At 40.5% G+C, this 14696-nt stretch overlaps 1 protein-coding gene across 8 annotated transcripts in view; it reads right to left on the bottom strand.

Annotated features, from left to right (window-relative positions):
- Nucleotides 1-14696, bottom strand: part of TRM9 (RNA-binding (RRM/RBD/RNP motifs) family protein) — a 308840-nt gene that overhangs the window by 178674 nt on the left and 115470 nt on the right. For 3 of the 8 annotated variants that reach the window (XM_089460437.1, XM_089460435.1, XM_089460436.1), the window contains 2 exons: nucleotides 1379-2630; nucleotides 918-1286 (listed from right to left, as the gene is read on the bottom strand). The exons of the other annotated variants lie outside the window; for them this stretch is intronic. In XM_089460437.1, coding sequence (XP_089316563.1) covers nucleotides 940-1286; nucleotides 1379-2582 — 1551 coding nt within the window. In that variant the 5' untranslated portion in view covers nucleotides 2583-2630 and the 3' untranslated portion in view covers nucleotides 918-939. The remainder of the gene's footprint in view (nucleotides 1-917; nucleotides 1287-1378; nucleotides 2631-14696) is intronic. 8 annotated transcript variants of the gene reach the window in all.

Here is a 14696-nt window from a genome sequence, read left to right as displayed (position 1 = left end):
GCATGCCATATGTGAGGCCTTGACGAGGTTCAAATTTCAATTGTGTTTCTAGGGGTGTTCCAACCTCTGCTGGTGAGTTGACAAACTGTTGGTGGCACAAGCTGTACCATCCACTAGAAACTAGGTTTCCTCAGTCCATGAACATTCCAATGAGATGCTCCCTAGTTTTGACAGAATGTCTAAATGATTCCATCCTATTCTCATCACATTACTCTGGGTTAAGACTTTTTGCTAGCCAGCAGTTAGCTTTTGAGATGAAGGGCCTCACTCACATAACTTCATTCAAGGCATTAATGTTGTGGACATGGTGTCCAATTCATTTATTTACCCTTGCCATGTATGTTCAAAGTGATTGTCCTTTCCTCTCCTGCTTGAGATACATAACCTAGACAACATTCACATGTATGGTTAATCTTTTGGGGGTTTCCTATCCTGTGTCTGCAGTTTTTTTACTGCACAACCCAACCTATGTTGCATTGCATTGTAATCAAGTGGTCAAGCATTCACTCTACTTTCTTATTATTCAGAATTTTTGCAATTTTGTAAGTACAAATTCTAGCAATTATAAGTTAGTTAAATTTGATAGGATTCATATAACACATTAAGTATTGGTTTCTGGAATAACCACTTGTGTTTTACACACACCTGCCTATTGTATTCATTCATTACATGTGACTTTAAGTTGCAATTGCTTTTGTAACTTTTCTAAATGTATCTTTATCTGTGTTTATTTGTTCAGTTGATGAAAGAACATAAAACAAATGAAATAGACTAAGGCAACCATTTGGTAGATCATAGATGTTATAAAGGCAAAACCATACATTTTCATAAAATGAAAAACAATCATAATACATACAACTGGAATTAACCCAGTTAAAAACTATGGCTTTGTAACAAAAAAATGCCCCACAAAATACATTATGAGATGATAAGACATCGCTATGCCTCACGAGAAGGCCCTGCCCCAATCTCTCCCTCCATCACACCTCCCACACTCGAGGATCTATCTGTTGTTGCCCTCGGCCTTGTCATGGCTTCACTCTCACGATGCCACTGGTCACGGTACCACCTACGAGTCAAGCCTGCAATCTCCCCATGCAAGTGGGCAATCTCCTGTCGTTGCTCCCGAATGGTCTCCACAGCCCTCTGGACGCGCGCAAATACTCGTGCATCCTCTCGAAATGGTGGCACTGGAGGCACCCGTACATGCACCTCATCTGGCCACAAGCCAGCTGTCATCCACTCAATGAAGGTCTCAATGTCGTAAGTTGTGTATCGGTGCACACCTACACACACATTTGTGACAATGTTAGTCTTTTTTTTATAAAGGGAAAAAATTCTAAGTACTTTGTAGAAAATTAAAGCATATTTTTCTCACCTATTAGATCATGTGAGGCTACCTCTTGTCCATGCCCTATATGCAGTACCTCCTCTGCCTGCTCAACCCCTTGCGGCACATCCTGCTCACACCCATCGTGTGTATCCTGGTCATCCCCTTCGGATATATCATGCTCTCCCCCTTGGGGCATATCATACTCACCCCCATGGAGTACATCCTGCTCACCCCCTTGGGGCACATCTTGCTCAATACCCTGGGACACATCCTGCTCACCCCCTTGGGGCACATCCTGCTGTCGCCTCCAATGATAGGCCACCACCTCACTCTCCTCAATCCGCCTCTGATGCACCACTGAGTGCACCATCACCTGGTTATCACGATTGCGCAATCGCCCCCTGACCTCTGTCCTATTAAACCATGGGCACATTTGCTCATCCTCTCGCCACTCAACACCCTGATATGGCTCCCATACTATGTCATTGGCTCGAATATCCATCATATAAGTAGTCTCTCGCCTCCCTATAGATGCTCGACGTGGATCTGCTGAGTCCCATCGGAGGAGTCGTGCCTGATGCCCCCGTATCTGTGCAGGGCCACTGCTCCTCAAAGGTGGGAAATGCTCCCACACCCATGCCTGTAGGAGTGATGTGCATGTTAGTCCACCCCCTCGGTTTCGACGAACCCTTGACAATTGTTCATATACTCGGGCAAGTACATACCCACCCCAATCATATGTCTCTCCTCTCAAACAACCACGAACCAACATGTAAGTCTCCACGGGCAGTAATCCTGTCGTCTGGCTCTGTATCAACCTCGACTCCATGACTGCCATCACAACCTTCTTTAGGTTTCCACAACCTAGAAGGCCATGTCGTCTCAAGTTAACCCCTTGCCTATTCCCAGGCGCCAACCTATCCATCGGGTCCTGCTCTGTCAACTCAGCCCATGCAACATCATAGTCATCTGGCACAGTGTATGTCGGTGTTGCCCCTGTAATAGGAACTCCTAGAAGCCTATAGATGTCCTCCAACGTAATGGTCATATGAGCACGTGGAAACCTGAACATATGGGACACATCATCCCAGTACCCAATCACCTCTCTACATAAGGCCTGATCGAACCTACAAAGTCGTGTCTGACTTGCCCTATACAAGCCACACCTCCTCAAGATATCCCTCTCTGCAGCAGGCAACGCAGCTGACATCTCTTGCATCCATGTGTAGGTCCTTTCACGATTGGCCATTGTACCAATTTCTTCTGGAAACCATTGTGGTTGTTGCTCCTCTAGCTCCTGCACACGACAAAAAATATTTGTTAGTATTTTATCGAATCTTGAATTTTGCATAAAAATTTAGAATTTTCCTATGCTATGCAAACCACTAGTTTCCTTGGCATTATCATTACTTTCCCCCACCTAACTACTACTTACAATCACAATACAAGTGTAACCTGAAGTTAGTCCTTCTTGGCTCTTTTCGACCAAATCGCTACTAATGGTCATCGTTATGCAATTGAAAAAAAATGTAACCACAATTGCAACTCACGATTTGTTGTATCAAAGTTACACAGAGAAATCATTGACAAAATTAACGGTTGCATATGACAGAGAATGGTCACTTGAATTCATTATTTGAAAAATGATTAGTATGATTCAAATATAATTCATATCCCATAGGAGTGTTGGAAGAGTCTGATGGGAAACACAACTTGAAAAGAGGTTATCTTAATTAAGTCTCTCATTGTCATGTTAATTTATTTACCACTACTTCTAACTAAATATTGCTAGATAGCTCAAATAAAATAAATGCATGAGATAAAACAAAATGAAAAAATTGACCACACATAAACACAAACATAAGCTTATAGTAGAAAGCCCTAATGAAAAAAACCATTGTCAAATCTTCTCTTCTCTTTTGCATTGTTTCAAAATGCTTTTAGTTCACTTTTCTTTACAACAACAATTATGATTGAGTGATAATAATGGTTTCCCTTACCCTTTTTGTAGGCTCTTTGTTGATGTAAGTTGTTATTCTAAATTCAAAGTCATCATTAAATAAGACATATGTTGTTGTTCTAAACTAGACATTTAACTAATGTTATATGCTCAACTAACATTAATATTCCAATATCTCCCCCTAAGGTTAAATGAGATTAATAGCAACTAAGAATGGGTTACCTTCCAAACTCATGAAGGTGGGAATGCCATCATATTCCAAGAGTAAATATACCATAGGATTGCAATGTTTCAACAAGTGCCATAGCCCAATGGATATCTCTCATTGCCACAAGGGTGGGCAGCCAAGAAAACACTCAACGCTCAACCCTCATCACCACAATGGTGAGAGTGCCAAGAATATGGCCAACTCTCATCACCACAAAGATGGGAATGCCAAAACAATAAACAAGACATTTCTCTTCACAACTAGGATGGTAGAGAAAACCATGAATATGATCACATCCAACTTGTAGCTTTGGCCATTTTACCCACCAAAGTGGGTAATCAATAGGAGAAAATTTTCCTCCCCATTTGTCAACTAGCCAGCCAACAACCCCGTGATGACCCACAGATAGCTTTAAATCAAAGCTCTCCACCTATGCTCTAGTCAATGCTCTCTCTCATCTAGCATGCTTCTTCAAGGAAGGTGGGTCATCTATCAGAAGGTGCACTAACCATGATCATGTGCTTTCATCTAATGTTTTGGAGCATAATAATATGGATCACAAGTCAAGCTAGATGATTGTTAGCTCTTGATTGTACTCATGTTCCCATCCTTTGCCTGGGAGGTCATCCTTTGCCCCTAGTCTAGTGTGACCTCCCTTGAGGTCCTTCCTTCAGAAGGTGCACTAATAGGGGACACTGAATGAAGTAGCATGCACTAGGTATAATCCATACATGTCACCTTCCATTTTTCCCTTATCAACCAAATCCATTCTTTGGGTTGATTGCCATTTGTCGTTCGGACTAGCACTCTATATCAGTGTTGTGAACATCGCGATAAAATCATGATTTTTTCGTGATGGCGATTCAATTGCCCAATAAAATTAGCGATATTTTCGATTTGAAAAAATCACGCACTTAAGCGGAAAAAACGTTGGGCCACAAGGCAGAGCAATTTTAAAGGTCTTTTTTGGTTTTTTTTTTCACTTATTTTCCAAACAGAGGGCAGAGGTGAGAGCTAAGGAGGAGGAGAACTCATCTACAAGAGCAAGAGAGAAGAAAAGTGAAGAAATTTAGCATTCCAAGCAAAAAAATTTCAAGTTTGGACCCACTTTCTTCAGCAAGGCATTGTTTTCAGGTATGGGCATCAAATTTGGCCCTACTTTTTTTGTTTTTTTCTTGTTTTTCCTTGGGTTTCTATCACCTATATTTTTTCCATGATTTTGCTTGCAATTGAGTGCATTATTTTTGTAATTTTTGTTGCATTTAGTGGAGAGTTTTTTTGGTCAAAAATGCAAAATGTTGATTGTTAATTTTATTTGTTTAATTTCCTCTTGTGCCCTAGTTTTTTTCATGATTTTTGCTTGGGTTTGAATGAATTTTTTTTTCCATTATGATTGCATTGAGTTGAGAGTTTTTTTTGGTCAAAAATTCAAAATGTTGTATGTAATTTTAATTTTATTTGTTTAACTTGCAATTCTTCTTGTGCCCTAGGTTCAAACTTTAAACTTCAATCTTACATTAAAACTCAAGATTCAACAAAGTTACAAACAATGCTAAGGAAATTAGACCCTCTGTGGGAATTTGGTGAACCTGATGGAGGGTTTGACAGATCAAATTTGACTTGCAAGTTATGTGGGCATCATATGACAAGGGGGTATACATATTGAAGTTCCACCTTGCACAAATTCCTAGATATGAGATAGGGCCTTGAAAATACAAATCCAAAAATCATCCGCAAAACCCTCAAATAATTGGAAGAAATAGAGACAACCAAACTATCCAAGGCGGCTCTGAAGAGTCAAATGGCAGGGGTGGAGTGGCAAGATTGGGAGGTGACCGTGAGAGTGGTATCGGTTCTTCTTCAACATCAACATCTACACTCAACCCCATAGCTACCTCATCATTTTTTGTTCCTAAAACCACACCTGGTGCACAACCATCTATCACGTCAGTGCTTAAAAAAGGGAGAAGGAAGAAGATGACAAGTTGTTGGGCAAGTGTCTCCTTTGGAGTGATATTCCTTTCAACATTGCCAGGAACAATCCATTTTTCCAGCTCGTGATTGATGTTATTGTTATTATTGGCCCAGGGTACAAAGCCCCTTCATACGATGACTTTAGAGGGCACATTCTTCAGAATGAAAACGTTGACTACACTAAGAGATTGGAGGAGTTTAGGAGCTCATGGGCATACACAGAATGCACTATGATGTCAAATGGTTGGACCAATCAAAAGGGTAGAAGTCTTATTAACTTCTTGGTCAATTGTCCCAAGGGGGCAATGTTTATGAAATCTATTGATGCATCTGCACATATCAAAGATGCACGGTTATTATGTGATTTGTTGGACGTGATCATTCAGGAGGTGGGTCCACAACATGTTGTCCAAGTCATAACAGACAACGCTGCAAATTATGTTGTTGCTGGAAAGATGCTTATGGAGAGGCATCTTAACCTATTTTGGACACCTTGTGCTTCACATTGCATTGATTTGATGTTGGAGGACATATGAAAAATCCTTTTGTCAAGGATATTGTTGAATAATCAAAAAGCATTACAAAATTTATATATAATCATGCATTTGTGCTTCATTTGATGAGAACATTCACCAACAACAAGGAGTTGGTGCGCCCTGCCATTACATGGTTTGCCACTAGTTTCATATCTCTTCAATCCCTCTTGAATTCTATGTGGGATGTGAAGAGAATGTTTCTTTCAGAGGAGTGGCGTGCTTTGTCATATAGTCGCAAACCAGAGGGAGAGACCATATGCAGGCTAGTTTCATACCATAAAAGCTTCTGGGCAGGAGTGCAAGAGGTGTGTAGCATTACTAAACCTTTGGTAAAGGTTCTTCAATTAGTTGGTGTTGACAAACCCGCAATGGGCTACTTGTATGAAGCCATGGATACGGTCGAAGAATCCATTCGCAGCTACTATGATGATAAGGGGGATGAGGGGCTTGAGAAACAACTCATATGGGAAGTGATTGATGCGCGATGGAACAATACACTCCATCGTCCCATTCATGTTGCAAGGATCTACCTGAACCCCGCATTTTCTTATTCCTGTGGTTTCTTATTTGATGCTAAGGTCATGGATGAATTCTTCACTTGTTCAGAATATGGTACCATCTCTAGCAGAACGTGCAGAAATCTCCAAAGAAATGGCAGGTGACACATTTAGCTTTGACATGGCACTTGTGGATAGGAAGACTAAAATGTTAGGTAAGCTTTAATTTGTTTCAAATTTCATTGTTTCTTCATATTTTGCTTCAACTTTCAAATTTCAATTTTTTTCTTATGTTTATTTTATTTGTTGTAGATGCATGGTGGAGAAGCTATGGTGGCAGAGTACCCAATCTCCAAAGGCTTTACATTCGAGTGCTCAGCCAAACATGTCGCTCCTCCAGATGCAAGCACAACTGGAGTGTATTTGAAAAAATACACACCAAGAAGCGCAACGGGTTAGAAATATTTCAGTTAATTTTTTGAATTCATTAAATAATAATTTTTTATAACTATTAATTTATTATTTATAATTTATTAATTTATGACCCTTGTACAGGTTAGAATCCCAGCGACTTAATGACATGGTCTATGTCTACTACAATCTTCGATTGTGGGTGAGGCAACTTGAGAGGACACCTGATGTGGAGGTCATCTCATTGGATGGGATTAACACCATTGTTGCATGGAAGGTTGAGGCCAAGAGGCCTATCATGGAGTCATCCCTTGATTGGTTAGAGCAGGAGGTAGTGGAGGGGGTAGAGGAGGAGGAGGTGACACCACCTACCCCTGTCACTAGTAGAGGACGTGGTCTACCTCTTATAGCTCCTAGTTCTTCATCTTCTAGAGCACAGCAAAGTCCACTACCAATCCCAGCACTGCCTTCATCTAGAGGGAAAGTTGATACATTTTCTCGCAAGAGGGGCAGAGGAAATCAGTAGTATTAGTTACTATGAGATACATTATTATATTTTTTGTTGATATTTTGAGGCTGACTTGGGACTTAGTATTCAAGACATGATTCACAATTACGTGTGATGTAGCACTATATATGATATTACACCTTATATATTAGTTCTATTTTCATATTTATGTGTCAATGCATTTATTTTATGTTGTGGATGCTTTAGATATTAAAAATATTGAAAAGATCAATTTTTTTTGTATTTGCCAAATTTTACCGATTTTTTCCCAATTTTTATGATTTTTTCCGATTTTGGACCCTCGCCAATTTAATCTCGATCAAAATGTTCAAAACATTGCTCTCTATCCTCATCTCTAAGTCAAGGCCCATAAACTTGCACTAATAGGTTGATACAGCTAAAAGAAAGATAAAAGCATATGACTCCACAAATGAAGAAAAAGAAAAATGCAAAAGATGGTTGGCACATAGTAAGCACATGGGGAAAAGCCTTGCATGAGCTCTCCTCACCGCCCCCACCCAAATTAGTCATCACCTAGTTCCTTAGCATTTCATGCTCTATCTAAATAAGTAACTCATAAATGTCCCAACACCGATGAGCAATAAACTTCTACATCTTTAAGGGGTATTGGAAAATCATAAAGCAAGTTGGATCTCCTAAGCTATGCAAGAAAGAAATATAAAACATTAAAGTAAAAGGCGCACCATAGGGGTGCAAAATGCAAGCAAAGGAAAGGAGTAACTCATGCCTTCACAATTGCTCTCTCTTCTCATTATAGCACTTAGAGATGTTGGAACTCCTTCAATCAGTACCATGGCTATGGCCATTTTCAGATAGTTTTTTATCATGGTGGTAGCATCTAACAAGAGTTCTAGTCTCTGATGGTGCTAAGAGGCTAAGGAACATAGAATCTCCAATACCCATAATTGGTTTCGTGAGATATGGCTTTGGAAACACCTTAATTAAATTAATTAGCCAATAATTAATTTAGTTCCTATTTAAATTAATTAGCATTTAATTGATCTTAGTCGTTGATGGAGGTTTAATCTTGGTCGTTGGAGTCTCAACGAGAGATTATAAGAACAACTCGAAGGGATGGAGATAGACACAGTTGTGAGAGCATCAGTTATCTTGGCAGATAGAGCTACTCATTTCACAGCTTCAGTGAGGGCACAGTTCAAGCCAGAGGGAGAGCATCAGAGTGAGGGAGCAGCAGAAAATCAGAGAGTAGGATTCCAGAGAATTTCCCATTAGTTTTCCAGTGCCGAAGAGGCAGGAAAAGGGAGGTTGAATTCTTCTGCAAAAGAGAGTCGTACAGGCAATGCGATTTAGCTAGTCCAACAATGCAAGTTGTCGAAAGAAATTTGTTTCAGTTGTTGCAGGCCAGATCTAAGTCTGGGAGGCAGAGCGAAAATTTTCCAGAGGCAGAGGGAGTGATCCAGGTGGATGTTGGTGGCCACTCGCCAATTTCACTTGGACCCCCACCATTGTTTCTTTTAGTTTTCTTAATTTTAGCACAGTTTACTATTTTTGGCAGTTTTTCGAGTCTTGAACTTTTGGAGGCGTTTTGAGGCCCTAAACAACCTTTTCTTGGAAAATGGGCAAACCCATAAATTACGACAAGGGTTCGCAGTCGAAAGTTCTAGTCCTCAGATAGATCTTTCTAACGAGGTATCATACGCATCAAACGGTGATCGTATGCCAAACTTAGTACCCCGGGAATTTGATGTACCAATTTACTTCAACGGGGCCCACAGACTTTTGGCGCTTCATCTTCTAGGGTTAGGTTTTTGGATGTCTAGGGTTTTCCATTGTTTCTCAATAATAAATAGGCCTTCGAGCCCCATTGTAACACAGAGCATAAGGCATGTAGACACCACATCTCTTCTCAGAGATAAGCTACCATCACTTGAGCTAGTTTATTTCCATTCTGCATGTAAAGAGTTTTCAATACTTTGTTATTAATGAATTGAAGTTTTGATTTCGTGGTATCTTTGTGTTTCTATTTATATTTGTATTTCATTTTGTTCCTTCAAAAACATGGATCAGTGGTATCAAAGCAATCTACTCTTTCTCTATTTTTCTGTGCATGTCCCCAACAATGTTGGGGCATAAGGAGTTGGGACTTGAACTAATTGACCCCTTGCAAGATTGTCCCCACCGACACTGATGGCCTCCCATGGCGGAAGAAAGGACGAGGGAGTAGGATATTCAATCAAATTGTTGCTCGAAGAAGCCCTCAAGCGACAAAGGAATGAGATGATGGACAACCTTGCCCGATTCCTTCAACGGATGCCCATCGACGACGTATCTTCATCCAGCAGTCACTTTGGAGGTGCCACCCGCTTCAAGCTACAAGTGAACTTCGATATCCCTATATTTGAAGGCCAAATAGATGCAAAAGTTGTAGATAAATGGTTAAATCTATTGGAAGGTTATTTTTTGGTCCATAGTTTCTCCGATAGGGAGAAGATTAGTTTTGCACTGCTTAAGGTTGCCCCCCATGTCAAGGACTAGCGGGAAACTTACAGTGATAAAAGGGTCGAGGAACCCTCTCTGTTTACAGTTAGCCCCTCTTTGAACTCTTTCCAAAACACTGTCAAAGAACAATATTACCCTATGGAGAGCTATGAGGACAAGTACATACAGTGGACCACACTACGCAGCAAAGCGACCTAGATGTGCATGAGCTCACAAATGTTTTTCATACTCTACGCACAAAGTTGGGTATCAAAGGCTCTGAGCGACATCTGGCGCTCATGTACCGTGGCTGTCTACACAAATACATTCAAGAAGAAATGGAGTTCCTAGACATCTCCTCGCTTGGTGCAGCATACCAATATGCTGCCAAGATTGAACAAAAATTTAAACAAAAAAGTGTGATTTTGGATCTGCAAATCAAAAGCAAGGCAAGAAGGCCCCCAAACGGCAGAACAAAGAACAGAGCCAAGGTGGAGCGACCCAGGACAACCCATCGAAATCGCAAGCAAAGAATGGCATGACGAAGACGAAGAAGGACACAAGAAAGTGGTGTGAGTTCCACAAGAGCCCCACTCATGACACAAATAAGTGTCGCGCCACGCAGTCACTGGTGGTCGACTTGAAAGCTTCAAAGTCCGATGCATGTTCTGATTCTGAATCAAAACCCAACAAGGGGAACAACAAGGGGAAGTAGATTATTGACGCAGAACCCAGTGCCACAGTTGCCACCACCAAGGTCCAGAAGATTGAACCCGAAGATCCAGAGGAGGGGGAGTGTCTCTTCCACTCACAGATGTGGGTGAAGGGTTTGTTGTTGCAATTCATTATCAACAGCAGAAGCCAAAAGAACCTCATTTCAGCAGAGGTAGTGAAGCGGTTGGGCCTACCGACTACACCACACTTGTAACTGTTGATTTCCGGTAGCATCAGATGTGCTCTAAGTCTCAAATTTTGCATGGAGGCTTAGGCACATGTATTTCAAAGAACCTAGAAAGCGTTTTGGGAAATTCCACCCAGAAACAGTTTTATTTAATGGGACCCTAAGTCTAAACTTAGGAAAATAAAATAACTAAAGGGTATTAATATAAACTTGTTGGAAATAATACTGAGAGGGGGAGGGTGAATCAGTATTATCAAATCAAACACTTTTTCATTTCCATACTCAGATTCATATACGCTACTTCAGTGAAGGGAACCTGCGTGTACACGCAACTGTGTCTAATGCAACTAGTGTATATCCAGTAAACTTATGATTCAGTTAATCCATTAAATGTTGATCTTTAGTTAGTGCATCAAAACTTTTATTAACCATATGAACAGTAAACAGGTGCAGTAAAACAGAACAGATCATCACACACAAGAAGCACACATGAACACCATGATGTAAGGTGGAAACCCAATGTGGGTGAAAACCACCTGCTGCAAGTCGTCTCTATCTTCTTTTAATAAGAAACTTCTTTTTACAATATTTCTGTATTGGTGCAGTCTTATACCAGTGCACAAGCTTCTACCTGCAGAAGGCTACAACCTTCTCTCGTTCTCCAGCGTCTCCTGGAAGGGAGTTACAACCCCCTTATCTCTTGTACTAGCCGATGTACTAGTACGTAGGTGCCAGCCTACTGAATGCTCCAACCTTCACTCGTTTTCCAGCTGCTACTAGAAGGGAGCTACCACCCCCTTAGCTCTTGTACTAGTTGATGTACTAGTACGTAGGTGCCAACCTACAGAAGGCTACAACCTTCTCTTTCATCCTCCAGGTACCACGTTTCATAAATTTTCAAACTGGATAATCCTGAAGCACAACACCATAATCTGAAAGGCCACATTTCATCCAATTTTCATACTGGACCCATCAATATCATTGAAGCACAAAATCAATCAACACTAGCATCATCAATCTCTGAATCACCCAATACTGAATCACTGAAACCCAGTCAACAAACTGCAATCACCATAACACAAAGCAGAACACAGAACTCTGCAACAATATTCAGAACCAACTGTATCATCAAAAATCATCCATCAGAGTGCATAAGTTACTTGGAAGTTCTGAACCAGCGTGTATACACAACTTCACCAAGGCGAACCAGTGTATATGTCATTAATTACTTACTTATAACTTCGCTCCACTTCCTGCGTATGTACGCGCTTTTATCAAAGTCAACCAGCGTATACATCATATAGAGATGATTCATTTCAAACCATTTGATCCCGATCTATCCTTAGATCTTGTTCTCCATCAACTGGTGAGATTCCTCCTTAACTCAGATCGAGCAAAGCATCATGAACCCATAACCTGCATACTAGATCTCATACATCATCAGATATTCAAGACTTTCTGAATGCCTTTGCCTAATGATCTTCTTCTCCTTTTATAGTCTTAGGCCTTACTCAATACCATGGTCCCAAACCATTGAGAACCAATACTAGGGACCCAATACCCGGGTTCAATACTTCGGACGCAATACCAAGGACCAAAACCATAGGTCTAAATACCACGGACCCAAAAATAAGCTTTCCCACATGTACATGCTTTTCCGTGCATCAAAGTGCGTGCATACGCATACGTGACTTTTGATCAGCAATCCCGCGTGTATACGCGCCTTTGTATATAGTGAACCTGCGTGTATACCCTACTTGGTATATAGCGAACCTACGTATATATGCGACTTGGTACATAGTGAACCTGCATATAACCTGCGTATGTACGCAACTTGGTATATAGTGAATCTGCATATATACTATTCTTTCTTCATTCTTTGTAGTTTGATCATGAACTCTTTGCTACTGACCTGCTGCACTATGATCTGTCATCTGTGTGAGTTACCATCAAGGACAACACTTGTATCATAATGCCAACAATCTCCCCCTTTGGACTTGATGGCAAAGCTAACTTGTCATCTGATTCCTTTGAGTTGTCCTGCATCCCATGTATTCTGTCACATCTGATATCTCTTCTATAGATTCATCTAGTTATATATAAGTGAGTTGTTCTTCTACGAGTGGGTTGCCATCAAGTACAACACATGCATCATAATGCCAACAATCTCCCCCTTTGGACTTGATGGCAACAACACCAAATCACTCTCCCCCTTTGACATCAAGGGCAAAGGGCAAACCAAGATATTCTCTTTCCTTGATAAACATTTCGCTGTCCATACTCCCCGTGAGTACCTGCTGAAATCTCTGAATGAGCTCCCCCTTTGTATATGCCAAGGTGTACCAATCTGTCCATGCTCCCTCTAAGTACATGCTGAAGTCTCTGCTCTACTGAAGTGTGTTGTTCATGCTCCTCCCGACTGTAAGCAAGGATATCTCTTCTATAGATTCATCTAGTTATATATAAGTGAGTTGTTCTTCTACGAGTGGGTTGCCATCAAGTACAACACATGCATCATAATGCCAACAATCTCCCCCTTTGGACTTGATGGCAACAACACCAAATCACTCTCCCCCCTTGACATTAAGGGCAAAGGGCAAACCAAGATATTCTCTTTCCTTGATAAACATTCCGTTGTCCATACTCCCCGTGAGTACCTGCTGAAATCTCTGAATGAGCTCCCCCTTTGTATATGCCAAGGTGTACCAATCTGTCCATGCTCCCTCTAAGTACATGCTGAAGTCTCTGCTCTACTGAAGTGTGTTGTTCATGCTCCTCCTGACTGTAAGCAAGGTCTGCAAAAAGATGTTCTACAAGAAGAACATGACTCTATCATAAATGACCTTCCTATCACCAAGGACTCATACATACATCCATCTCCCAACCCAGTGGGGATATACCAATATTGACTCATCCACCCAACCAAGTGGGGATACACCAGATACCAAATGTTTGTACATGACTAAAATATTACATCATCCTTCCCATGCATAGTGGGGGTATAAATTCAAATTACATCTTATGACCAAAAGGGATTCATCAAATGACTATAATAGACAGAGACAAACTATTACATCATGAGTCTTGATATGACCTTTACATTGAATGATATACATGATATTTATAATAGAGACCAAACATCTAAATAAGATCATGATAGTCATCAGCAACTATCATACATAGTGTATGATCTGCTCCATAAGCATCAGTCAATAGCATCTAGACCAGCAACCTGTATAGCATCAACCTGTGACAAGATATGTCTGCATCAAATCATTCACATTATATCATATGCGAGAAACACCATAGCCATCTCATCAACATCAAGATCTGCATGATCCAAGTATCATCACTTGGGAACATCTGCATCAATCAACATATGTAAGTATCAACCTATCATCATATAGGTAAGAACTCATCATCATCATGTCTCCAACAATGCAACTTTGAGTAATCATCCATGTATCAGCACTATGTATCTTGAGCTCAAGATCATTTGTCAAGATTTCTTGATATCATCAACAGCGACAATCCTCATCCACATGAGCGCCAAGAACTATAGGAATCCTGCATCATAACTATATTATATGAGATTTATGCATATGACGACAGTAGCATATGAGTGACTCATCATCAAGTAATGAAGATGTGTATTCAAGCTTTGTACTTCTCCTCATCCTTATGAAGATCACCATGTAAGCACCATATATGCATCATCAGAGAATCATCTACAAATCTAATCTGAATATCAACTATGTAACCCCAAGAATCATATGGGATTTTGTCATGGATAACTCATAACCATATCATAGCAAGATATATCATTTAGCCATATAAGCATCATCACCAAGGACTACTAACCATAAAGCCAACAATGCATTATTAAAAGCATATGCTCCCCCTGAGCC

Source organism: Pinus tabuliformis, chromosome 7 (genome assembly GCF_031772625.1).
Source record: "Pinus tabuliformis cultivar Carrire ecotype Pingquan chromosome 7, CPIR1, whole genome shotgun sequence".
NCBI lineage: Eukaryota > Viridiplantae > Streptophyta > Pinopsida > Pinales > Pinaceae > Pinus > Pinus tabuliformis.
The sequence above is the reverse complement of the archived record's forward strand: the minus strand, read 5'-3'. Positions and strand labels throughout refer to the sequence as shown.